At 36.9% G+C, this 26,332-nt stretch overlaps 1 protein-coding gene across 1 annotated transcript in view; it reads left to right on the forward strand.

Annotated features, from left to right (window-relative positions):
• Nucleotides 1-911: 911 nt before the first annotated feature.
• The window catches only part of LOC121428759 (importin subunit beta-1-like), a 30,386-nt gene continuing 4,965 nt past the window's right edge, over nucleotides 912-26,332 (forward strand). The window contains exons 1-17 of the mRNA XM_041625580.1: nucleotides 912-1,102; nucleotides 7,864-7,922; nucleotides 8,655-8,837; nucleotides 12,215-12,418; nucleotides 13,032-13,108; nucleotides 13,862-13,937; nucleotides 15,364-15,513; nucleotides 15,920-16,030; nucleotides 16,710-16,811; nucleotides 18,035-18,209; nucleotides 18,767-19,011; nucleotides 19,325-19,452; nucleotides 21,198-21,345; nucleotides 21,989-22,060; nucleotides 23,149-23,296; nucleotides 23,756-23,946; nucleotides 24,514-24,657. Of these exons, the coding sequence (XP_041481514.1) occupies nucleotides 1,063-1,102; nucleotides 7,864-7,922; nucleotides 8,655-8,837; nucleotides 12,215-12,418; nucleotides 13,032-13,108; nucleotides 13,862-13,937; nucleotides 15,364-15,513; nucleotides 15,920-16,030; nucleotides 16,710-16,811; nucleotides 18,035-18,209; nucleotides 18,767-19,011; nucleotides 19,325-19,452; nucleotides 21,198-21,345; nucleotides 21,989-22,060; nucleotides 23,149-23,296; nucleotides 23,756-23,946; nucleotides 24,514-24,657 (2,253 nt within the window). The 5' untranslated portion in view covers nucleotides 912-1,062. The remainder of the gene's footprint in view (nucleotides 1,103-7,863; nucleotides 7,923-8,654; nucleotides 8,838-12,214; nucleotides 12,419-13,031; nucleotides 13,109-13,861; nucleotides 13,938-15,363; nucleotides 15,514-15,919; nucleotides 16,031-16,709; nucleotides 16,812-18,034; nucleotides 18,210-18,766; nucleotides 19,012-19,324; nucleotides 19,453-21,197; nucleotides 21,346-21,988; nucleotides 22,061-23,148; nucleotides 23,297-23,755; nucleotides 23,947-24,513; nucleotides 24,658-26,332) is intronic.

Genomic DNA, 26,332 nt, shown 5'->3' on the forward strand with positions numbered 1-26,332 from the left:
CACCAGGTCAGGTGTTCAATTATTAAGTGGGATCTGGTTGAATTTGAGCATGAATATGAAAACTCCTCGGTTGGCTGAATCTGAGGATTTGGTCTATATGAATCAGGATTTATGTTGGGACTTTGCTTTTCGGGTGTGTCCGAGAAAGAACCATTGAAACTGAATATTGTGAATCTAGTTCGTGAATCTTACAAGTATGTGAAGACAGGGGTTGATTGGAGTAAAAAATGGACTGAATGGTCCCATCATGTTCAGTGGTAAAGGAAATGTGCTGATGCCGGGTCATACGGAAGAACCAGAGGACATCTTTGATTTTTTCATGAAAAATAGATATATTATATATATATATGTATGTATATATATATATATATATATATATATACAATGAAGATAATGATAAAAAAGAACTTTTTTTAAATTGATCCTATATATTCCCCCAAAAGAATGGAGTGATAATTAAAACGAAGAAAATATGGAATCCCGGGTACCAATGGACCTTGTCTTCATCAGTAGATAATAGGTGCTTTTCAAGAGAGCCCTGTAGGGACTACTCTTCATTTCTCCCGCCCCGTGGCCCTTTCCATTCTTTTTCACCCCCCCCCCCCCCCCCCCTCCGTCCCCGTCTTTTTGGTATCTCAGGCCCAATTCTTTTCATTTAATTCATTTCGCTTTTTTCATCTTGACAAATAGTCAAGATGAAAGAAAAAAGAAAGAAAATCAGAAAAAAAAGTAAAACGTTATTATCAGTCTGATTCATCGTGGCCATATATTACATCTCTATGATCGTGGCCAACTCCTTTGCTCGTGAATGTACACACTCGTGTGTATATTTTGTGCACAGTTCATTCCGAATTGCATGCAATATTGCGAGCCAAAATTCCCCGAACTATGCAAAGACACTGTACTAGCTCACCATTTCCTTCCCATAATCCCACGCTCAAGTACTGGCGCCCCATGTGTGTAAGGCGAAAGGAGGCTAAAGATTGGAAGCACCTTTACTAGCAATTTGCCGATTTACTTTTAAGTTGTGATATTAACACAACTTTTTGAAATATATCTGGCATGGATTTAGAGGCATATTTGGAGCAAACGATATCTCCCGGTGGGTATTCACTTCACTCTCGACTTGTTCATTCATTTTAACGTAGATCTAACGTAACGTTACGCATGTCATTGTGCACAAAAATGTGCAGACTGCAGTACAGTGCTGCCTGGCCTGGGCAGCAGTGCATGTCAGTGTGTTGTGAATTGCGTGGAACTGGCTCAGGCACAGCCTAGCTTGGAGGCTTCTGGGGAGTGAAAGTCATATACTGTACGTATGGTCACTCCCCACTGACGCCTGGGAGCCTAGACAGCTGGCAGCCGTCTGTTTCGAGGAGTTTTTTAACATTTTTTAATTTCTCCTCGTACACAGACGGCTCGCTAGCATGTCGCCGCCATTAGGGGATGTACAACGCAAAATCCCCCCGGCGGGGCTCATCGATTTTTGTCTTTATTTCAAAACGATATATAAAAATAAGCTTACCAAAATGCAGCTTGTTATTTCCTCTTGGCATTAATTGGCATTAAAGTAGTAAAACTTTAATTCAAAAGAAACAAAAACAGTGACTTGCCTCGGCTGTCGTGTAGATCCCAATTCACTCGTTCCTCCGAAGTCGATATTGTACACAAACATATGAGGTGGGAAGAACTTCCGGGTCAACTGCTTATCGAAACCGATGGCCAATCAGATCATCTCTTTTACGTCAGGCTTATAAATATTAATATTCTATTCCTTTTCCTTTTCAACGTTTTCTCGCACTCGCCATGCTGATAAAACTTCAACATCCGGGCACTGTATATGTGTGACGTAAAGGTCATGGTGGGGGGAAAGATTTAAAACCTCCATTTCTCAACGCACGTAAAGTTTCACAAGTTTAAACTGTTTAGACCGTCAATTACTAGAAGTAAAGATTGGAAAATCTACAGGAGAAGTCCTTCATTTCCGTACCTGATGTGATGTGATGGGGCGGAGTCTTACTTCCGCCGGCCACTTTTTTATGAATAATTCATTACCAAGATGGCTGCCCACTCTCCGAGTCGCAAGTGTCAACTTTTAGAGACAATCCTCTGAATACCAGTTTCAAAGCGGGAATTTAGGGTAAGAAACTGTCGTTACTTAAACATAATCACCTAAAGGTGCATATGAATGCACTGTTTGTGTAAAATATCACGGTATTGAGGAGAAAAACAAGAAATTAGCCGTGGCCATTGAGCCCCCGTACAGACGACGGTTTAACTTTGGTCTATGTATTTGGTGAGTGAAGCCAACGAAGTTCAGCTGAACAACCAACATAACAGAGACCGAAGCTTTTGGTCAACTGGGAGCCCTACCTATATTCCCCCACGTACGGGTACAAAACCAGAAACTTTCGCCCCCGAAAATTCTACTTTCCCTCTTAAAAGATCTAGATCTAGGATTCCTAGGCTTTCTAGCCCTAAAACATGGGGTCCAACTTCATTTCCAACATTTCTGCGATATTGATTTCATTTTTAAAGAAGAATTCTTTACAAAAAAACGAGAGATTTGTTATGAAAAAATGGGAAGAGCTTACGGCAGTGTTTACGTCGCCATCTTGATTTCTTTGTCTTCCGCTTGGCGACGTAAACACGGCCGTAAGCTCTTCCCATCTTTTCATAACAAATCTCTCGTTTTTTTTTAAATGAATTCTTCTTTAAAAATGAAATCAATATCGCAGAAATGTGGGAAATGAAGTTGGACCCCATGTACATGTTTTAGGGCTAGATCTTTTAGAGGGAAAGTAAAATTCTCGGGGGCGAAAGTTTCTGGTTTTGTTCCCCTACGTGGGGGAATATAGGTAGGGCTCCCAGGCGTCGGTGGGGAGTGACCATACGTACAGTAGACTATATGACTTTCACTTCCCAGACGCCTCCAGGCTAGCTCAGCCGAGTCAACTCATTTTCTGAATTCACAGAAATTGTCGGTAGATTCTAAACCTTATTAAGTAGGGTGGGGGTAGCCAGGAGACGGCAAGACGTCCATATGTCCCCTCCACTAAAATTGAAAAAAAAAATAGGGAGAAGGTTTATCAAGAATTAGCTAACATATAGGCTATCTAAGAGATTTAAGAAGGAAAAGTCGGATACATACCAAAATATGGCTTTATTCCGTCAAAAATTCGAGTGTGTGTAATTCCCAATGGCATCGGTTTATTTAGTCAGAAAAATAAATACTCAATACTCTTGGAGAGTAGACTAGTCATAATATTGGTTGATATATATCAGTTGAACCCTGGTCACTTCTTTCAGATGGTGACGTTAAAGGTCGGTCCCAGACGTAAATAATCATGTCTGATTGATACACGTCTGACAAAACTCAAATACACACACACGATAACCGTAATGAAACCCATGGCTTTTAACAATTCCTGCTAGCTCAGTGAGTAAGGCGAGAGACTGGAGATGCTTCGTTCTGCAGCGAGAGGTTCGAATCCAAGTTCCCACCGGAAGTAAGAAGAAAAAAAAGAAGAAAAAAGAGAAAGCCAGAAGGGGATTTTGGAGAAGTATTTTTTAAAATTAGTGGAGGGGACATATGGAAGTCTTCCCAGGAGGCTTCTAGAGATTTAAATTTAATAATTTACTAGCGTAAGGTTACTCTCGTCATACGAAGCCAGGTCTTCCTTTCTGTGTACCACCAAAAAACATGAGTCCTGAAACTTTCGCCCCCGAGATTTCTACTTTCTAAAAGATTAGCCCTAAATCATATACATGGGATACAACTTCATTTCCGACATTTCTACGCTAGGCCCTATGGATTTCATTTTTAGACAAGAATTCCTATAAAAAAATATGAAAAGACAGAACAGACTTGCCCGATGTTTACGCCGCCATCGTGTTTTCTATTGTTCTTCACTCACGATACGGACGCTTGCGTCGCGTAACAAAAGTTTCAGGTTTTTTGGTGGTACACACAAATGTCTAGAATTTAAGGAAGACCTGGCTTCGTATGAGAGTAACCTTACGTTGGTAAATGATTTTTACTCTCTAGAAGCCTCCTGGCTAGGTGGGGGGGGGATGGGTGTCCAGACACGTAACAAAAACGAAACCTTTTTTGTCTTTGGATTAATAATAAAACAAAAACTGTGAATTGATTAGTGCTAATAATCATCAATATTTGTTCTCTAATATTGTCTAACATTTATTTAGTGCTAAAACATTTAAGAGATTTGAATTGTGAACTTTTTCAATTGGCTGTTTAAAAGTGACTGTCCGGATACACAACCTGTCCGGACACCCAACAACTGGGTATACAGATCTACAGTCCAGATGTTTACCTAACACTGGTCATTTAATTAACTAGACTGCACGGACTTCAATTGCATTCCCCCTTTACTTTAGCTTTGGCTTTTGTTACATGCCGCACGGACCTTCCAACAAGCAGCTCATAAAAATACGACATGTCGCACCATCAAAATATTCAATATAGATCGCATAGGTCACATGACATCCAACTTTTTTTGTGCACTGCATGGCAGTGCAAAAGTTGTGCACTGAAAATTGACATTGCACGCTCAAGCAAACCAGCGCGGTAGAAGTCCTGGGAGAAGTCCAACAAAGTACTGTACTTTTTAAGAATTTGGAACTGTGTTGCTATTTTATAAAACAAATAATGCACTTGCTCTGTCGTGCGTGAAAGTAAATGCAGAGAAAGCTCGGTTTCTACAGATGGTGTACGCTGCACAACGAACAATTGTCCATAGACTGTACAACAGATAGATCGTCTCCGCACAGCGATTCAGAGACTGCTGATTGGTCAATCGCGCAGATCACGTCATGACCACTTGATCGCCAAAATAATTCCTTCGGACTGCGTGGGGAAGTATCGATAGCGATAACGATATCCGGTCATGTTGTGTACACGGGAAATGGTCTTGGTTCGTGATCGGATCGCTCTGGTATCGATCGAAAATTGTCGAAACTCTGCAATTTCATGCACGTTGCGATAGACTACAAATTCCAACAAACACAATGCCATATCGACGCTAATTTGTAAGATTTTAACGGAAAAGCAAGAAGTAATCGAAATACGCTTACCTGTGCGGTATCTGTGAGAAAATAGATCCTCCGAGAATACATTTCATAGTTCATATAAAACATAAGAAAGTGAAATTCTAGGTCGATTTTGGTACGAGGTGATAGAGAATTGCACACTTGTTTTGGTGGAATAATGTGTAGGGAAATGGAAGGCTTGCACTGCGCATGCTTACTATATTTTCATTCATAAATTGGCTCTCGGCAGTGGCTGGATGACGTCATGTAATAAGCAAAAATGTACACGACCGCTAGCCTTTACGCTCCGTTATCCGTTGTACACAATTTGTCACTGCACTGGGCCTCGCCGCCAGCGGCTTGTGCACAGTGCGGCACCTTTCTAAAGAAACCTTGCATGCTCTGCATTTCCACTATCGCACTTGGCTGCATGCATTACATGTATTTGTATAACATCATCATCAAGTATATTCTCAAGCTCATCAATGTCGAAATATATAAGATATCTTAGTGTTTTATATTGTTTTTGAAGCAAAGGAAAGGACCCCTCACTCACATGGCTCACACTTCACCTCAAAATTGTCAGAGATTTTGGAGCAAAATTCAACTTAGAAGCATTTTCGACACTTGATCCTCATGTATGATCATGATCTGTGTATATACCAAAAGAAAGGAAATACTTTGCTCTGTAGATCTAGAACTCTATACTCATATCGGTTTACAATTCACTCGCTTTCGCAAATAAAAGATATAATGAGAAGTAACATTCCATCTGCGATAGCAAGAGTACAATGAAAGTCACTGTCTGTAAATCGAGTCCGGTTTGCACTTTCAATGATGCTGAATTAGATTATGACATTTTTTCGCATATCCCTGAGGATCATGTGTCGGATTGCAATTCAAAATACGAACCATGCGAGTTTTTGAGCAGCGAAAAATGCGTGGTTAACCCGATGATGCCAGATTTAATATGCGCTTTCTTAATGACGTCAAGCGGTCCTGCGCCTGTCGTCACATGTCCAACCGGCACGAGAATTCATCGCGTGTGTCGCTGTGCGTAATGCTATGGAGTTTCAGGGTAATTTTATCTGCATGTACTTTGTGACTGAAGTTAGTGTTCTTGACGGTACAGCTCAAGGTTTTTGTCTCGCCTGCATTGCAGAGTGAGACTATAGGCGCCGCTTTTCCGACGGCGGCGGCGGCGTCAACATCAAATCTTAACCTGAGGTTAAGTTTTTGAAATGACATCATAACTTAGAAAGTATATGGACCTAGTTCATGAAACTTGGCCATAAGGTTAATCAAGTATTACTGAACATCCTATGAGAGTTTCATGTCACATGACCAAGGTCAAAGGTCATTTAGGGTCAATGAACTTAGACCATGTTGGGGGAATCAACATCAAAATCTTAACCTGAGGTTAAGTTTTTGAAATGTCATCATAACTTAGAAAATATATGGACCTAGTTCATTAAACTCGGACATAAGGTTAATCAAGTATCACCAAACATCCTGCATGAGTTTCACGTCACATGACCAAGGTCAAAGGTCATTTAGGGTCAATGAACTTTGGCCGATTTGGGGGTATCTGTTGAATTACAATCAAAACTTTAAAAGTTTTTGGATCTGATTCATGAAACTTGGACATAATAGTAATCAAGTATCACTGAACATCCTGTGCAAGTTTCAGGTCACATGATTAAGGTCAAAGGTCATTTAGGGTGAATGAACTTTGGCCTAATTGGGGGTATTTGTTGAATTACCATCATAACTTTGAAAGTATGTTGGTCTAGTTCATAAAATTTGGACATAAGAGTAATCAAGTATCACTGAACATCCTGTGCGCATTTTAGGTCACATGACCAAGGTCAAAGGTCAATGAACTTTGGCCATAATGGGGGTATCTGTTGACTTACCATCATAACTTCGCAAGTTTATTGATCTGACTTTTGAAACTTGGACATAAGAGTAATCAAGTATCACTGCATATCCTGTGCAAGTTTCAGGTCACATGATCAAGGTCAAAGGTCATGTGAGGTCAATGAACTTTGGCCACATTGGGGGTATTTGTTGAATTACCATCCTATCTCTGTAAAGTGTATTGGTCTAGTTCAAAAAACATGGAAATAAGAGTAACCAAGTATCACTGAACATCTTGTGCGAGTTATAGTAGTTTTGAAAGTCAGCACTGCTGCTATGTTGAATCGCGTGATGCAGGTGAGACAGCCAGAGGCATTCCACTTGTTTATAATTTCAAATTTTCAATATTTTTAAGATACTTTTTCGGGCCACCAAATTTTAATGTTGGGCCACCAAAAAAAAATATGATAGTATTGGTGGCCTGAATGTGCCACGCCCAAACAAGTTAATGTGGAGACGTGCCTAGTAAATATTTTTAAAATGTCCACTGCAAAGTATTACTCTGACTTTAGATGCTCTAACAAACAAATTATAGGGGGAAATTAACTAAAATATTCTGGATGAACATTTGTGTGATGTCCCATACTCATATGCACTCCTGTGTGCATGTGACTCTGAAAACATTTGGTGCCCTAACAGAAAAATTATGAAACAAATATTTTGGCAGAACATTTTTGATTGTCCAATACATGTATTTATGTTGAAAATGGTCATTTGATTTTTTTTATCACTTGAATGAAATCCTACAGCACACTGTACAACAGTTATTAAAGGTATAATAATCAAAATATACTTTTCGTTCACTTTTAGATGTTTTTCCCCACCATTCATGACATGATCAAATCTTTAAATTATGAAATTTATAAACACTTGTGATTCTATTTTCTTATCCAGACACAGCGGAGCTAGAAGCAGCACAAAGGTTTCTAGAACAGAAAGCCAGTGAAAATTTTGTAAGTAACAACTTGTTCAATTTTTTTTAAATTACAAAAACCTAGACTTTTGTAAAACTTATGATAATTAAGTATGTATGAGGGAAAGTAGTACTGTATGGAGGAGATTATTTTACTTTGCCCTTTATTTCTCTCTGACGGTCTGTCTAAAGTTTAGGAAGAAGTTCAATAATGAATTACGTACATGTATTCAACTTGTATTCAAATTTGTAGTTATTGTTATATTACTTTTGTTTGATGGATTTTTGACAGCTTAATCAAATTATCAATTTCCCTGAATAATCTCTTTCTGTACTAATAGATTCATTTATTCTGTATCAGAAAGGTATTTAATCTTTGTCCCATTTCATGCTTGCTTTTTATTAAGCAATAGTTTACTATTAAAATATGAGTTATGTTAAACCAAACTGACCTTGCCCTAAAAATCATAAAATTTAAGGCCTAGATTTTGTATCCAAGCCAGGGCAGTGAATTGTATCTGTTTTAACTTCAACTGGCCATGCTAGGGTACATGTACAATGGTATGATTGTAGCTGGTGTATCCTACCCTCTGCTTGTGTACAAATACAAGCTGCATGTAAGTAGACTTTGTATAATATGCTGTACATGCACTTAATTTTAATTTTTTTATCTGTAAGACATTTACATGTAATGATACACATAACTCACATATTTAAATAATTCACTGGCGATAATTTTGTGTCAGTAATAATTTTTATTTTGCTTGCACAGCCGCTTTTCCTCACTCAACTTTCTGAGATCCTTGCAAATGCCGATAAGGCCCATGTCGCTCGCATTGCAGCGGGTTTACAGCTGAAGAATGCACTCGTATCCAAAGATCCCAATGTACGGCTTCAGCTCCAACAAAGATGGTTAGCGCTCTCAGCAGAAGTCAGGAACAATATCAAGAGACAGGTAAATTGATTGAATTTTTTTGTCTCACCTGCGAAGCAGAGTGAGACTATAGGCGCCGCTTTTCCGACGGCGGCGGCGGCGGCGTCAACATCAAATCTTAACCTGAGGTTAAGTTTTTGAAATGACGTCATAACTTAGAAAGTATATGGACCTAGTTAATAAAACTTGGCCATAAGGTTAATCAAGTATTACTGAACATCCTATTAGAGTTTCATGTCACATGACCAAGGTCAAAGGTCATTTAGGGTCAATGAACTTAGACCATGTTGGAGGGATCAACATCGAAATCTTAACCTGAGGTTAAGTTTTTGAAATGTCATCATAACTTAGAAAATATATGGACCTAGTTCATGAAACTTGGACATAAGGTTAATCAAGTATCACTGAACATCCTGCACGAGTTTCACGTCAGATGACCAAGGTCAAAGGTCATTCAGGGTCAATGAACTTTGGCCGAATTGTGGATATCTGTTGAATTCCCATCATAACTTTGAAAGTTTATGGATCTGATTCATGAAACTTGGACATAATAGTAATCAAGCATCACTGAACATTTTGTGCAAGTTTCAGGTCTCATGATTAAGGTCAAAGGTCATTTAGGGTCAATGAACTTTGGCCGAATTGGGGGTATCTGTTGAATTACCATCATAACTTTGAAAGTGTATTGGTCTAGTTCATTAAACTTGGACATTATAGTGATCAAGTATCTCTGAACATCCTGTGCGCGTTTCAGGTCACATGACCAAGGTCAAAGGTCAATGAACTTTGACCGAACTGGGTGTATCTGTTGAATTACCATCATAACTTTGAAAGTTTATGGATCTGATTCATGAAACTTGTACATAAGAGTAATCAAGTATCACTGAACATCCTGTGCAAGTTTCAGGTCACATGATCAAGGTCACAGGTCATGTAAGGTCAATGAACTTTGGCCATGTCGGGGGTTTTTTGTTGCATAACCATCATATCTCTGTAAGTTTATTGGTCTAGTTCATAAAAAGTGGACATAAGATTAACCATGTATCGCTGAACATCTTGTGCGAGTTAGAGTAGTATTCAAAGTCAGCACTGTTGCTATATTGAACCGCGTGATGCAGGTGAGACGGCCAGAGGCATTCCACTTGTTAGTTACAAACGGTTCAGTCGCCTGTTCAAATGCAGTGGTTGAATTAATCAAAGGCTACTAAGGGCTATGCACGGTTCTCTTTTTTCCCATCGGTTAGCCTTAATGCTCTTCTCATTGGCCTTGGATATTTATTAATGTCCTTTTTATTTATTTATTTTTTATTTTTTTTTACTTTTCCCATTTGTAAGCACTTTAAAGGTCAAGTCCACCTCAGAAAACTATTGATCTGAATCAATAAAGAAAAATCGGATGTAAAATAAGAAAGTTATGACATTTCAAAGTTTCACTTATTTTTAACAAAATAGTTATATGAACGAGCCAGTTACATCCAAATGAGAGAGTCGATGTCACTCACTCACTATCTCTTGTTTTTTATTGTTTGAATTATACAATATTTCAAATTTTAAGAATTTGATGATTAGTACCTCCTTGCCTGAAGCACAAAATGTTAAAATAAAGGAATTCCACGTGTTCAGGGAGGAATGAAACTTCATTTCACATGACAATGACGAGAAAATCAAACTATTTCATATAAAATACGAAAGAAATAGTGAGTGAGTGATGTCATCAGTTCCCTCCTTTGCATACCGACCGCAATGTGCATATAACTGTTTTGTGAAATGAAGCGAAACTTTAAAATGTCTTTAATATTTCAGAAGCCATTTTTGTCTCACCTGCGAAGCAAAGTGAGACTATAGGCGCCGCTTTTCCGACGGCGGCGGCGGCGTCAACATCAAATCTTAACCTGAGGTTAAGTTTTTGAAATGATGTCATAACTTAGAAAGTATATGGACCTAGTTCATAAAACTTGGCCATAAGGTTAATCAAGTATTACTGAACATCCTATTAGAGTTTCATGTCACATGACCAAGGTCAAAGGTCATTTAGGGTCAATGAACTTAGACCATGTTGGAGGAATCAACATCGAAATCTTAACCTGAGGTAAGTTTTTGAAATGTCATCATAACTTAGAAAATATATGGACCTAGTTCATGAAACTTGGACATAAGGTTAATCAAGTATCACTGAACATCCTGCATGAGTTTCACGTCACATGACCAAGGTCAAAGGTCATTTAGGGTCAATGAACTTTGACCGAATTGGGGATATCTGTTGAATTCCCATCATAACTTTGAAAGTTTATGGATCTGATTAATGAAACTTGGACATAATAGTAATCAAGCATCACTGAACATTTTGTGCAAGTTTCAGGTCTCATGATTAAGGTCAAAGGTCATTTAGGGTCAATGAACTTTGGCCGAATCGGGGGTATCTGTTGAATTACCATCATAACTTTGAAAGTTTATTGGTCTAGTTCATTGAACTTGGACATTAGAGTAATCAAGTATCACTGAACATCCTGTGCTCATTTCAGGTCACATGACCAAGGTCAAAGGTCAATGAACTTTGGCCGAATTGGGTGTATCTGTTGAATTACCATCATAACTTTGAATGTTTATGGATCTGATTCATGAAACTTGTACATAAGAGTAATCAAGTATCACTGAACATCCTGTGCGAGTTTCAGGTCACATGATCAAGGTCAAAGGTCATGTAAGGTCAATGAACTTTGGCCATGTTGGGGTTTTTCGTTGAATAACCACCATCATATCTCTGTAAGTTTATTGGTCTAGTTCATAAAAAGTGGTCTAGTTCATTAAACTTGGACATAAGAGTAACCATGTATCACTGAACATCTTGTGCGAGTTAGAGTAGTATTCATAGTCAGCACTGCTGCTATATTGAACCGCGTGATGCAGGTGAGACGGCCAGAGGCATTCCACTTGTTTTTCAAAGTTTTTGTAATAGACTCAAGTGTCAGGCTGAATTATATTCTTTTGATAACTGTCTTTTGATCAAGCTATATGTACTATTAAGGAAATAGGTTAATTTGAACCTTTTCTCATTCTAGCAAACAAGAATGTCAATTTTTTCAGATATTGGTTGATTTATTGTGCCAATTTGCCTTTGATAATATTGCACTTATCTTTTTACAGTTATAATCATTGATAATTTATTTATTTTCATTTTTACTGTAGTTAATTTGATGGAAGCTTGTGTTAGAAAATATCCATTGTAGCTGTGTATCAAAGGAGAGAGAGAGAGAAAAGGGATTCTATTATCCTTTCCTTGCACTTATGAATGCAATGTAAGTGTTAATGATGCAAAGGTTTGAATAGTAGGATGAAATTTGTTGTGGCACTTGCTGTAACCTCAGGCAACATTTTATTTTTTAATTTCTTTTTATTAGGTTTTAATGACATTGGGTACAGAATACCAGGGTCCCAGCTCAGCTGCACAATGTATAGCAGGAATAGCATGTACTGAGCTTCCTGGTAAGTTATGGCCAGAGCTTTTACCTCAGTTGGTCAGCAATGTCCTCAACTCTGCTCAAGGCACTGACCATCTCAAACAGAGTTCCCTAGAGGCCATCGGATACATCTGCCAAGATATCGTGAGTGAAAGCCAATCAGATAACAAACCTTTTTCAATGTTGAGTGATTAACAGTAATATTTTTTTGTAATTGATGAACTTCTGTTCCATTGACATAAATGAAATAAAAAATTGAGAATAAAAGATGAAATGTATTTATTACCATAATATAAAATGGGCCAAATGCAATCTGTAGAGTTCTCAAGGTGCAGGGAAAGAAAGAAGAAGCTGCTACTTTCCCAATTCATGTAAGATTTACAAGTAATAGAGAGATATCCATTTGATGTAACCTAAGTATTTGGAATTGAATGTTTATGCTATCAATACCTTCATGCAAATACTCCCAGGGTGTTTTGATTCTTGTCAGTATGGGGGGGGGGCAATATAGGCCCCTTAAGATCTTTTGAAAGTAAGGGAGTAAACAAAAATTTGCACCGAGAAAAATGTTGGGAGGATTAGGGTTAAATTAGAATAAACAAATTTTTGGAACTGAGATTTGAGGACATTATACTGTTAGCAGATTATAAAGGGTTACATTCGAATGTTATTTCTTTTATAAATATAGAGTTTAGCATGCCACATATGTCAATACTCTCTTATGGAATACTGTTGGTATTTTCTTTTGTTTTTATAGGAGCTAAAATATGTAGGAGGAAGCTCAAATGAGATTCTAACAGCGATTGTCCAGGGAATGCGGCAAGAAGAAATGAAGTAAATACATTCATCTTTTTTCATTTTGTCAAAATTTGTATCTCATTGACTTCCCAGGCTACTGATAATTTTCAAGTATTATTTCTTCATTGGTATGTTGTGCCATATAGCAGCATGTATTTGTTTAATGATATTAGTAGTGATAAGAAAAATGTTAATACTGATGATTGTAATAATGATGATAGCGATAGTAATGATATTAATTATGATAAATAATGATGATAGTTTACTAGGTGTTCAAAACACTTGAGTTAAGTGGAGGAAAACTATGGTTAAGTGAGATTAGAGTCAAAATACAACTTAGGAGATTAAAATGATGATTTTTTTTTCATAAAGTACAATGTTATTGATTGTGTTTTTATATACTTAACTTTAGTAAAGGGAAATTGCTTGAAAATTGAAAAGGAATCCACTCTGATCAAATTCTATCAAGTTAAACAATTCCAGTTTATTGTAGGAGTAAAGAGCACACTATAAGCACATGAGACATTGAATTATTATTGCTTGGCAAAAGACTTGATACCTTGCTGAAATGCCATGTTTATTTTCCTACTTTATCATGAATTACACATTTTCTACAAGAATAATTTGGCCTATGTTTTTGAAAAAAATGTAATCATGTACACTAACACTTGGGTTGGCATTTTGTTGGATTCTGTTGGAATTTATTTTTAGGTTACCACAACTAGCATTTATATTTAAAATTCTATCTTTTACGATTCCTGACTCTATTCTGTTTTTGTCTTTTTACAGTACGTATGTTAAACTGGCTGCTACCAATGCATTGCTGAATTCATTGGAAATTACAAAGGCCAACTTTGAAAAAAGTGTAAGGATGATTGTTACATTTAAATTGTATTTTTTCTTGATTTGAGAGTTCTGAATGTAGAAAAGTCTTCAGATGTGTGTTTGCTTGTGTAACTATTCTCTTAGAGCTGTTTGATGTTTCATAGATCATGGGTTATGTTGTATATGAGCAATGACCTTAAACTGCATTTAATTATAGAAGTCTTATGGAATATTGCTTGACTTTACCTGCGAACAATTTATTATATAAAGGCTTGGTCTCACTGCACTCACAAATGCAGAGAGGATGTAAAACAGAAATGAATCTTGCCATCCGTTGGAAAATGTTTTGTATCTGTCGTGTAATCTTTGCATATGTGTTTCATACCCTCTATATCCAATCGAGCATCTGTCCACTGTGATTTCATTGTTTGTCCATTGTCTGAAGCTGATGAAAACAGATGAAGCCACTTCAAAGTTTTGCTTGTCCACTGTATCTATTATGAGCTTATATTGTGTCCATCGTCTAGTGGGACCAGGCCTTCATCTACTTAAAGGACAAGTTCACCCCAACACAAACTTGATTTGAATAAAAAGAGAAAAATTCAACAAGCATAACACTGAAAATTTCATCAAAATCGGATGTAAAAGAAGAAAGTTATGGCATTTTAAAGCTTCGCTTCATTTCACAAAACAGTTATATGCACATCTCAGTCAGTATGCAAATGAGGAACTGATGACATCACTCAATATTTCTTTTGTATTATATGAAATATTTTTATTTTCTCGTCATTGTCATGTGAAATGAAGTTTCATTCCTCCCTGAACATGTGGAGTTCCACTATTTTAACATTTTGTGCTTCAGGCGAGGAGGTCCTAATTGTCAAATTCGTAAAAATTGAAATATTGTATAATTCAAACAATAAAAAACAAAAGAAATAGTGAGTGACATAGACTCTCTTAGGGATGTAACTGGCTCGTTCATATAACTATCTTGTTAAAAATAAGTGAAACTTTAAAATGTCATAACTTTCTTATTATACATCCGATTTTGATGAAATTTTCAGCATTATGCTTGTCTGATTTTTCTCTATTGATTCAAATCAACGTTTTTCTGAGGTGGACTTGACCTTTAATGAAGCCTGTGCAGGGTTTTATCTCTACTCTTAAATCAATCGCTTATATGAGGAAAAGTGGAATCCTACTCTATGTCTTACCTACCTGAGGGAAGTACTGTATATACATGGATATAACTATAGCCAATAATACAAGGCATGCTAACATTCAGATATGTAGCCTTCCTGTATCCGCCTTGATCAAAATCAAACCGTTGATGCATTTGATTGACTTTAAATTTTCTAAAGACTCATTCAAGTTCTGTCCTTTGCCTGTTTACTTTAGGCAGAGTGATAACTTGAAATCACTCTAATAGCTGTAAGTTTAAGATTCCTTTGTTTATGTGTGTACAGTCAGAGAGGCACGTCATCATGGAGGTTGTATGTCAAGCTACACAAAGTACAGATACACAGGTGAAGGTTGCTGCCCTCCAGTGTCTGGTTAAGATCATGTCACTCTATTACGTCCACATGGAAGACTACATGAGAAGCGCCCTCTTTGCTGTGAGTATTCCAACAGCTCTTTTATTATTTATCATATTAGCCTTGTTTCATCATGTGTATGGTCAATAAAAGACATTGTGAATGATTTTGCAAATATGAATGGCTGTGTAATAGTTGCTGCCATTAATTGAAAACCTGTCATTGCTAAAAATCTTTTTGAAATGGAGCCAAGATCTGTCAAGCATGATTTGTCTTTTGTTAATACCAAATTGCATTATAATATGACCCCGTAAAGAAAAGATTTATAAGTAAAACTTCAATTATAACCTTCAAAATTTCAATCCAATTAATGTAAGGTGCATGTGTGTGCAGGGGGGGATGATTTTTTCAACAATCATTATACAGTAGTATATTCATTCCATATAGATTATTAAAGTTAGCACTGTGTTTTCTCTGTGTATTGTAGATCACGATAGATGCCATGAAGAGCGATATAGATGAAGTTCGGCTGCAAGGAATAGAATTCTGGTCAAACGTTTGTGATGAGGAGATGGACTTGGCAATAGAGGCCTCAGAGGTATTCTATTCCTTTTTTTTAAAGATTTTTTTGTTTTGCTTCATTTGATTGGTTTTATTTTTATGCTGGTTCTCTCATGGTTTGATTGCACCCTTTGTCACAAATGACCACAGTTTGTTAGCACTGCTCACAAACTGAGCAGAGCTATAAACGTCCAAATACTGTTAAAGAGAGTGTAAACAAATCATATCCTAATTTGATTGAATCGGTTTTCATTAATTGTCGAAAATGTTTGAAGGAAAATATGAACTAAAATTCTTCAATTGAATGGATACTTCAAAATTTGTGGATTTCTCAACTGTTAATTTTGTTAATGCCTCTGCACACTGTATTTGCCTACTTAAAGCATTGTTTATGGTCCATCCATAAATAAACACATAATCAACTTCAAAGTTTTTCCATGATGCATACAGAAATGACTTAGATCTTAGATCCAATCTTAGGTCTTTATATCCATTGAAATAGATGTTTTCTTCATGAACTAGTTTAATGAAATAGGGCCTCATTTACATGCAACATGTGAAGCAAAACCCTCTTGAATATTTTCAACAAATTCATACGCTAATTGAGAACAACTTTGAAAAATACCTGCCTGCATGCTGTGATGTTGGTCTACCTCTTTCGAAACTGGTTGTTTTAAGTTTGATATGTATGAGAATGTTAATTTATCATCCTACAGGCAGAGGAGATGAACAGAGCACCTGAACACACAAGTAAATTCTATGCTAAAGGAGCATTGGAATACTTGGTTGAGATCCTTGTCAATACCTTGACAACACAGGTAAGTTGAAAGCATAGCAGGAAATACAGGAGAGTAACCAGCAATTTGGCTCCCATCACAACCAAAATTGCCCTTAAAGGTCAAGTCCCCCTCAGAAAAATTTTGATTTGAATCAATAGAGAAAAATCAGACAAGCACAATGCTGAAAATTTCATCAAAATCGGATGTAAAATAAGAAAGTAATGACATTTCAAAGTTTCACTTATTTTCAACAAAATAGTTATACGAACGAGCCAGTTACATCCAAATGAGAGAGTCGATGATGTCACTTGCTGACTATTTCTTTTGTTTTTTATTGTTTGAATTATACAATATTTCAATTTTTATGAATTTGACGATTAGGACCTCCTTGCCTGACGCACAAAATGTTAAAATAATGGAATTCCACGTGTTCAGGGAGGAATGAAACTTCCTTTCACATGACAATGACGAGAAAATTAAAATATTTCATATAATACAAAAGAAATATTGAGTGATGTCATCAGTTCCTCATTTGCATACTGACTGAGATGTGCATATAACTCTTTTGTGAAATGAAGCGAAGCTTTAAACTGCCATAACTTTCTTCTTTTACATCCAATTTTGATGAAATTTTCAGTGTTATGCTTGTTGAATTTTTCTTTTTTTATTCAAATCAAGTTTTTGTTGGGGTGGACTTGTCCTTTAAAATCTATCAAATAGATTGCTTTTGGGCAACTACCGTATCTTTGATAGAATCCCCAAAGATATTCCAGGCTATGTTCAAATATATTTAGGAAATCATTTTCCTACCAGAATTTCTACATGCTGCAGAATGTTGATATTTTAATCTACCACAAAATTTGTCATTGCACAAAAACGTAACCCTTGAAATGAAAGAAATATTTTTTTGTTAAATTCGTCTCCAACCCCAAGATGAAGAAAAAATATAGCTCCTAAAATTCAAAAGTGATTTCCTACCCTCTTTGAAAGGATCGCTTGTTTTTCAGTTGCTTTCATTCACAAATAGCTCTCAGACGATAAGATGGAAGCATCTCTGGAGTAAATTACTTCATAAAAACTTTCCTGCTCTTTTTGTTATCTCCACATATGTCAAATAGTTTTACATTTGGCTGTCCTGTACATTATTTTAACATTATTTGAAGTCTATCATGACTTTCAGCTAGCATGCGTTACTGTAAGGGGTGACGCATCATCAATAAACCATTGTATGAATGCAAGTATTGTTTTTTTCTCGATTACAGTTAGATGAAAATGATGATGAAGATGAATGGAATCCATGTAAAGCAGCAGGAGTCTGTTTGATGCTTCTAGCTAACTGTTGTGAAGATGATATCGTTGCCCATGCCGTTCCCTTCATCCAAACTAATATCAGATCAGAAAACTGGCAATTCAGAGATGCTGCTGTCATGGCATTTGGTATGTCTTGTAAATTTATGTATTAATTATTATGAAGTATTCCTATAGTAGATCTGCACTTCTGTTGTGTTCTTTATTTTTTCTCTTTTCAAATGCTAACTAAATATTACATTTCACCTTTTGACTTACCATAATACATGATGCAGGGCTCCATATTACCATTCACTAGTACTTATTCTCATCCTGTTGAAAGAACATGAAGAGTCTTGGTGCCCCACCAGGTAGCAAAAATTGATTCCTTAAGAATGAGGATGCATGCGAAAGTTCTGTATAGTGCTTTGTAATATGCTATTATTTATTTTCTTATCTGGGGCAAGGATTAAGATCCGGAGAACATATTTCCATTGAATATTTGTCAACGGTCGTGAAAGAAATTTGTATTTTATTCCAATTCATCTATCAGCAGTTGTAACCAAAGACCCAACTTTGAATTTTTATTCCATGATGATGATAGGCAGTTTGAGGATGAATAGAGGTTGTTGTGGCTTAATTTATGACACACACAGTATTGCTAATGACACAAGTATAAGATGTCTTATTTACTTTCATGATTTTAGGTTCCATCCTTGAAGGCCCTAGTGAATCGATACTCAACCCCTTGGTAATGGAAGCCTTCCCTACCCTCATTGAACTTCTGTCTGATCCCTGTGTCGTCGTCAGGGATACCGTTGCTTGGACACTAGGTCGTATCTGTGAACTCTTACCCCAGGCTGTCCTGGGCCAGCCGCACTTTGATAGTTTACTAGGAGCTCTCATTGAATGCTTAGGAAATGAACCTAGAGTAGCTGCTAATGTCTGCTGGGTAAGAATCAATCCAATCTATAGATTGGTAACACAGGAAAGGAGGGGTCAATTGAGTGACGATGGACAGTGTAAAGAAATTATGAAATTGAAATTTGTATTCAATTGACTAATGTCTATCTTGAAATGGTGAAATAGAACACATTTGTTGGATTACATGTTTGTTTTTTAAGTATTGCTGATATCATTAGGTAAAAGCAAAATTATTTTATTGATAATGGGTTGGGTGGGGGAGGGGGTGATTATCTTGACAATTGCATCAGCCACAATCAGCTTTTGTCCGGGTTGACAAGTTATGTGTTTTTTCATTTCAGGCATTTTCAAGTCTGGCAGAAAACGCATATGAATCGGCTTCAGCAGAGAGTGACAAAGAGCCCGAGACTTACTGCTTATCGAAAGCATTTCAGATCATTGTCGCAAAGCTACTAGAAACAGCAGACAGGTTAGTAGGATTCATAGTCGATCTTAGTCCGCTATATGAATGTCATATCAGGAGCCTGTTTCGTAAAGGACTTATGGTAACTACCATGGTAACAGGGCCTAGCAGCCAATCACATTCATGGTTTCCATGGTAGATACCATAATGGCAAAGTTACTGTAGTTGGAAGTCTTTATGAATATGGGGCTTTTTAATATCACTATGTGTTTCAAGTTTATTAAGTTCACTTCTGTAGTATCAGTATTTTCAAATTCCATCTATATCCACAAGGTCATGATGACTTGGATATTAAGTTAGTGTGGGAAAGGGACAATTAGAGAATCCCAGGGCCCTGTCTTATAAAGAATTGTGATTGATCCAATCTGTCTCAACTATGGATAGTCATCAATGCCATAATCATTTTTTCAGAAAATTTACACAACATCCCTATGAAAACAATGGGTAGCACACTTGATTTGTCAAGACAATGATGTATTATACAGATATTGACTGAAGGGGTGTATAATATAAACATTCTTTGGACCGCCGGATTTGTATTTTCCCGAAGCGCGCAGCGCTGAGGGAAAATATGATCACGAGGGAAAATATTAATCCTTTAGGTGGTCCAAAGAATGTTTTTTTTACCCATCCCATCAGTCAATATCTGTTATATTAGATAGCCTCTAATGATGAAGATAAAGTTAGGCCTAACGATGCGTGCAGCCTGTTTATGATATTCACAGTGATTGACTGAACTTGTATAAATCTAACGTTAGATCTTGATCTATAGATATCTAAGTAACGTTAGTCTAACGCAGTGAATGACCCTTTTCTAATATAATCGACTTTGATTAGGCCTAGCCCTAGATCTAATCTAAGTTCGAGTCCAGTCCAGGTCCCAAGCAGGCCGATAATGCATATGGTAACATCTAATCCACAAGAGGGCACCATACACGTAGAAAATATATTCATGGACCGGTTGGTCAATATATTCATCGAAGATGGACCGGCTGGGAAAATACATTGATTTCGATCTTATCACGTGACGCGCAATGGACCAATCGCGCTTGGATATCTGTCTTGGCTATCTAATATAAATCATAGTTTGACAGCAATTTGAACAGATCTATTCATTCAAGACATTTCTTGTGCTGGCTTTCCATAGTTGTGATTGATTGGATTGATCGCAACTCTTTGTAAGATGGAGCTGGGATGGGTATAAGGTCAGGGCCCTGTTACATCAAGCTATGTGATTGATAGTAGGGCTGATTTCATATGCTTAATTACATTGATTATTATGTGCAATCAAACATACAAATCAACTGTGCAATCAATCATTACAGCTTTGTGCTACAGGCCTTTGGTGATGATTGCAACTAATAGCAGTGAACCAGATTGTTATTAGATCAGAGTGGGAAATCATTCTTGTTTTTTAGGGGCTATTTTCTCCCCCACATTCAAGCAATTGCAGAATGGGGGGGGGGGGTGCTTATATCATATTAAGTGAAACTTTTTAGGGATAACAAGCAACTATGCAGTAAAAGCAAATATAATTATTCTTCCATAATTAGATTATTGATGTAAATAATCCTGAATATTGTTTATAACCGATCTTGGGATAACAAGAAAAAATGGTTGCCCCACAGCATTCATTGTGGGGGAATTTTAGGGGCAATTTGGGTTGTTAGACCAAATCGCCCTCATGTATTTCATATGCTGAGCTTGCACCAAACAGTATACAACCAAGGGGTCCTGGTTTTGTCTTGCAGGGTTGACGCCCATCAAGCCAATTTGAGGAGCGCAGCTTACGAAGCCTTGATGGAGATGGTGAAGAATTCAGCTACAGATTGTTATCGATTTGTCTTGGATACCACAAACCTCATCTTGCGTAGGATACATCTCATTCTACAGATGGAGGTGGGTCAAACCGTCATTCTTTTCTATTTTATTATTTACTTATAAGATTTTCTTTGTGTTGGAAAATGTCAGGAATAAAATCTGATCTTCATGGAATTGCCAACCTTAGCGGTAACCAGTATTTAACTCCATTAGCAAGAGATGAATAGAATAGTTTACTTCCTCTCTGGAGTCAACAAATGAAATCTCTGTGACTAAAGCAGTCAAGGTTATATTCGATGATACAAATGCTTCCTAAGGATCAACCGACATTGCGACTAATATCTATGTTCAGGATTGGCAGTATTTTTTTTTATATAATAAGTGTATGGAAACATTAGTTAGAATAAATATGAAATTAAATAGCTGAATAATCTCTTTTGGAATAGATATAGTCAAACCATTTATACATTTTAATATTCCTGCTTGTATTCCAAATTCAGAACTTACAGAACTACATTTTGTTACATGATTCATATTTGGAATTGCTAGTAGATGATTTGCAACATTGTTCCTTTGTATTTTTTTGGGTCCAAGTACTGCTGGTTTTCCCTTTTTTAGGGGGGCGTATGGCTTCATTACACTGCAATACTGTTTAAAATGTTAGTGTATCTATGTTGAATGCACATTGATTAACATGATGAATATTGATCTTTGTTTACAGTCGCATGTTGTAACCGCTTCAGATAGAACACAGTACAATGATCTTCAGAGTCTACTTTGTGCTACACTACAGGTACGCAACAACCTTCCTCTTGGTCATTGAGTGTCTGAAATTAAAAGGGTTTTTGTAAAGCATTCTGCCTTTAATTGGAGATTTGAGTGAAGAAAAGGAAGGAGATTGAGTTGACTCGGGCATATTGTGATGTTTGTCATTTATCAAAGATTAAAGACAAATGGGTCATGTTAGATATTGTATGAAATGAGACTTTCAAGGTTTCCTTAAAAGAACATCTGTAAATTATTTGTAGAATTCAAAATGAATTCATCAATTTATTATTCAAGACTGCATTTTCCTTTTTTGTGTTGGTTGTTTCTTCATTGTTAAATGAACAAATTCAGTCTCACTTTTTCATCATGCCAACCGGTGTGTTGGCTCAGTTGGTAGAGCATTCGTCTCACAACCGGGAGGTCGGGGGTTCAAACCCCGGCCAAAGACCAAAAGACGTTTAAAGATGGGAGTTGCTGCTACCCAGTTTGGCGTTCAACAATTAAAGGGATAGAGCCTCGTCGATCTGGCGCTGTACAGCGGCTGCCGGGCCCACGATCAATTGGGCAAAACAAATTTCATTTCTGGTGTCTATTTCGAACAATAAAATACAGATTTTTAAGATCTTGTAACTTTGACCTACTGGTCTTGACATAACTGGTAGTCGTTTCCTAAAAGTATTGTTTCTTATTTCTGATCCGCTTATAGAGTGTTCTTTTTTGTGTTGGTTGTTTCTTCATTGTTAAATGAACAAATTCAGTCTCACTTTTTCATCATGCCAACCGGTGTGTTGGCTCAGTTGGTAGAGCATTCGTCTCACAACCGGGAGGTCGGGGGTTCAAACCCCGGCCAAAGACCAAAAGACGTTTAAAGATGGGAGTTGCTGCTACCCAGTTTGGCGTTCAACAATTAAAGGGATAGAGCCTCGTCGATCTGGCGCTGTACAGCGGCTGCCGGGCCCACGATCAATTGGGCAAAACAAATTTCATTTCTGGTGTCTATTTCGAACAATAAAATACGGATTTTTAAGATCTTGTAACTTTGACCTACTGGTCTTGACATAACTGGTAGTCGTTTCCTAAAAGTATTGTTTCTTATTTCTGATCCGCTTATAGAGTGTTCTTCGGAAAATGAAACCAGAAGATGCAATCAATATTTCTGACAATGTGATGAATGCTCTGCTCCAGATGTTTGATAATACAAGTGGCAAGTCAGGAGGAGTTCAAGAGGATGCTTTACTTGCTGTTGGTACTCTCGTTGAAGGTAAGACACCAGGGGGCCATATCATAAAGCTGTTCGTAAGTTGAGAACAACTTTAAGAATGATTGTCGAACCTTTCTTACGCGCTTAACCATTGCCAATGAAATTTTTGTGTATTACCATTTACCACAAGAAAGGATCACCAGTCGTCCTTAAAGTTGCTCTTACGAACAGCTTTATGAAACACCCACCTGAAAACTGATATGGTGTATGTTATTTGGGATGGGACTGTGACATTTTTTTTTCAATTCATTAAAGGAGGGGGATAATAGGGATTAAAGAAAAGCGGGTGAGGAAAGAAAGTAAATGGAAAGTAAGGGCCATTTTATGTAATACTCAGAAGTATAAATGAAACAAATTATTTCTTGAGAAGGATAAATTTGAAATAAACGGTTGACAGGTTACGATTGATAATTCTGGACTCCATAAAGTAATAGCAATATTTTTGTTGCCATTTTGCAGTCATTGGCATTGACTTTCTGAAGTACATGGAGCACTTTTCACCATTCCTATACCTTGGTTTGAAGAACTATGAAGAATACCAGGTGTGTTTGGCTGCTGTGGGATTAGTAGGTGATATCTGTAGAGCACTCAACAAAGAGGTTCATCCATACTGCACTCAAATTATGACATTACTTCTTGAGAACATTCAGGTAGGTGCCCAAATGTATTAGTTCTTTATCTGGGAGAAAAAGTGCCATGGAACAAGGGTTGTATGAAGTACTTATTATACATGCTAATAAGGAGATGGGAATATTCATATTTGAGAGGGGAAAAAATGAACTGTTGCACATACTTTCATAGTTTTCCAAGTTATAGATGCCTAATATGTATGAATTTCAAGAATGTTCCAATTTCTGTATTCCTTGAATGCCATAGCGCCCAATCAAGGTAGCCATGCTAAAGTCTGGGTAATACTCTGCAAGTGATTAGAAACATTGTGTTAAGTGCTATTTAGATGTTATTATTATTTCTGTAATCCTTGATTACAGAATTTTCCCCTATTCCATGCGTCATAAGACATGAAATAATATTGATCATCTGATATTTTGCTTACAAGCATAATTTCATGATAAAGGGTTTGAATTCCTTAAAAGTTGTCTCATATGTACAAATTAAAAGTTCTTTTTTAGAGCTTCTAAATAAATGATCATTAACAGTCTGCACTATTATATGGTGATATAACATAAGCCCTTTTATCTTATTCCCCCTGTATACAGAATGACTATGTACATAGAACTGTAAAGCCTCAGATCCTGTCTGTCTTTGGTGATATAGCCCTAGCCATAGGAAACGATTTCCTACATTATCTTCCAGTGGTACTCGTCACCCTTCAACAGGCATCTTCTGCTGAAATAGAAAAGGTGAGGTTGAAATTCCAGGAGCCTAACATTTATTGTTATTGCAACACTTAAGAGCCATTTATTAGTAGGAAGCTCTGTATAAGTAGGGGAAGGCGGGGTAAGTTGAGCATAGGGGCAAGTTGAGCCACCACCCCCAGGCCAATAATGAATGAGTCAGACATTGTGGTGGTGTCATGTATTAAAGAACCATTACATTTAACCCTAAATAGACTGGGCTATTTCGATGCCTAAGAAGACTGGGGGGCGGGGGGGGGGATTCAGCCCCCCCCCTTATGATCTCGGCCGTCGATCGCGCGATCGCGACAAAAATTGGCACACAAATCACCCATGGCATTACCTACAAAACTATAACATCAAATTCTGCAAAAAAATCTCATGTCTCATTAATTATGCTAATTTATGAGTAAAACCCTAAGTTTGCTCTAATTAATAAAATAATGCCCCTGAAATGCTAATTTTTGTTTCACATACTCTAGATAGGCATCTGATCAAATTTATGTAAAAAAAATTTCAACATCACATTTATTTTCTTATATATTCTATTGTTTTCTAAATTTCTTATGTATTTATTTGTTTTTCGACTTTTTGTTTTTTATTGTTTTTTCAATTTATTTTAAGCAGTAAAAGGAAAAATAAGGAATAAGGAAAAATAAGTTGCGCGAGACTTGAAAGTAAAAAGTCAGCGAGCGACGTGGTCAAAAAATTTTGCGTGGCGGATTTATCGCGAAAAATGTTGAGGGGGGCTGAATCAGCCCCCCCCCCCAGTCTTTTTAGGGTTAACCCCACCATATTGTTTTCAACTTTGAAATAAAAAGTAATTTTTTAGAGGGAAAAAAAATTTCAGCAAAAAAAGTAAAAAAGGGTGTGAAATAAAAAAAAAGGGTGCTTTTTACCCGTGCACGCCTTTGAATATAATACAGAAATAAGAACAATATTGTTAGTCCAGGTATGAATTCTCATTCTTGTCATAGTCTTATAGATGATGGATGCATAAGAAATGTGTGGATGTGAAAATATCGCATTAAGTTTGGAATGGGGTAATTTGAGCCAGCCAACATGGGGCAAGTTGAGCCATAGTAATTCTTATGGTAATGTATCATAATAAAAAAAACCTTAAAAAGCCATTAATTTGCAGGCAGAAAGGAGCAAATTCACCTGACAATCCTTTTACTTTTAGAGGATGTTAGTATTTATAGAGAATTAGCAAGTGAAAAGACTGTAAATGAAAAATTGACATGATGGCTCTTCCCGCATACATTTTGTACATAATTTTTGTGGCTCAACTTACCCCAGAAGGTGGCACAATTTACCCCATAGATGGGGCAAGTTGAGCCATTTGACATCGTTTTAAGGTCATAATGACTTTCAGTGTGGGGGTAGAAAGTTATATATAGGTGAAAAATATTTCTAAAGAATCAAATCTAAAGGCTAGGTACTTATTAGTCATATCAATTCTAACATGCAAAATGCAAAAAAGTGTCACATCTTACCCCGCCTTCCCCTATAGGTAAAAATAGAGATGGGACATATTTACAGAAAGGTTGATTATATTATGAAATTGTCCATATTGTAATAAAATTCTAAAGAAAGAGTGGGCTAATGAGATAATTACCTCAGTTATTACATGTCACTTTACTCTTCTAAATAATCAATCTGATTTTGATGTGCATGGTTT

The sequence above is a fragment of the Lytechinus variegatus genome, chromosome 1, assembly GCF_018143015.1.
Source record: "Lytechinus variegatus isolate NC3 chromosome 1, Lvar_3.0, whole genome shotgun sequence".
NCBI lineage: Eukaryota > Metazoa > Echinodermata > Echinoidea > Temnopleuroida > Toxopneustidae > Lytechinus > Lytechinus variegatus.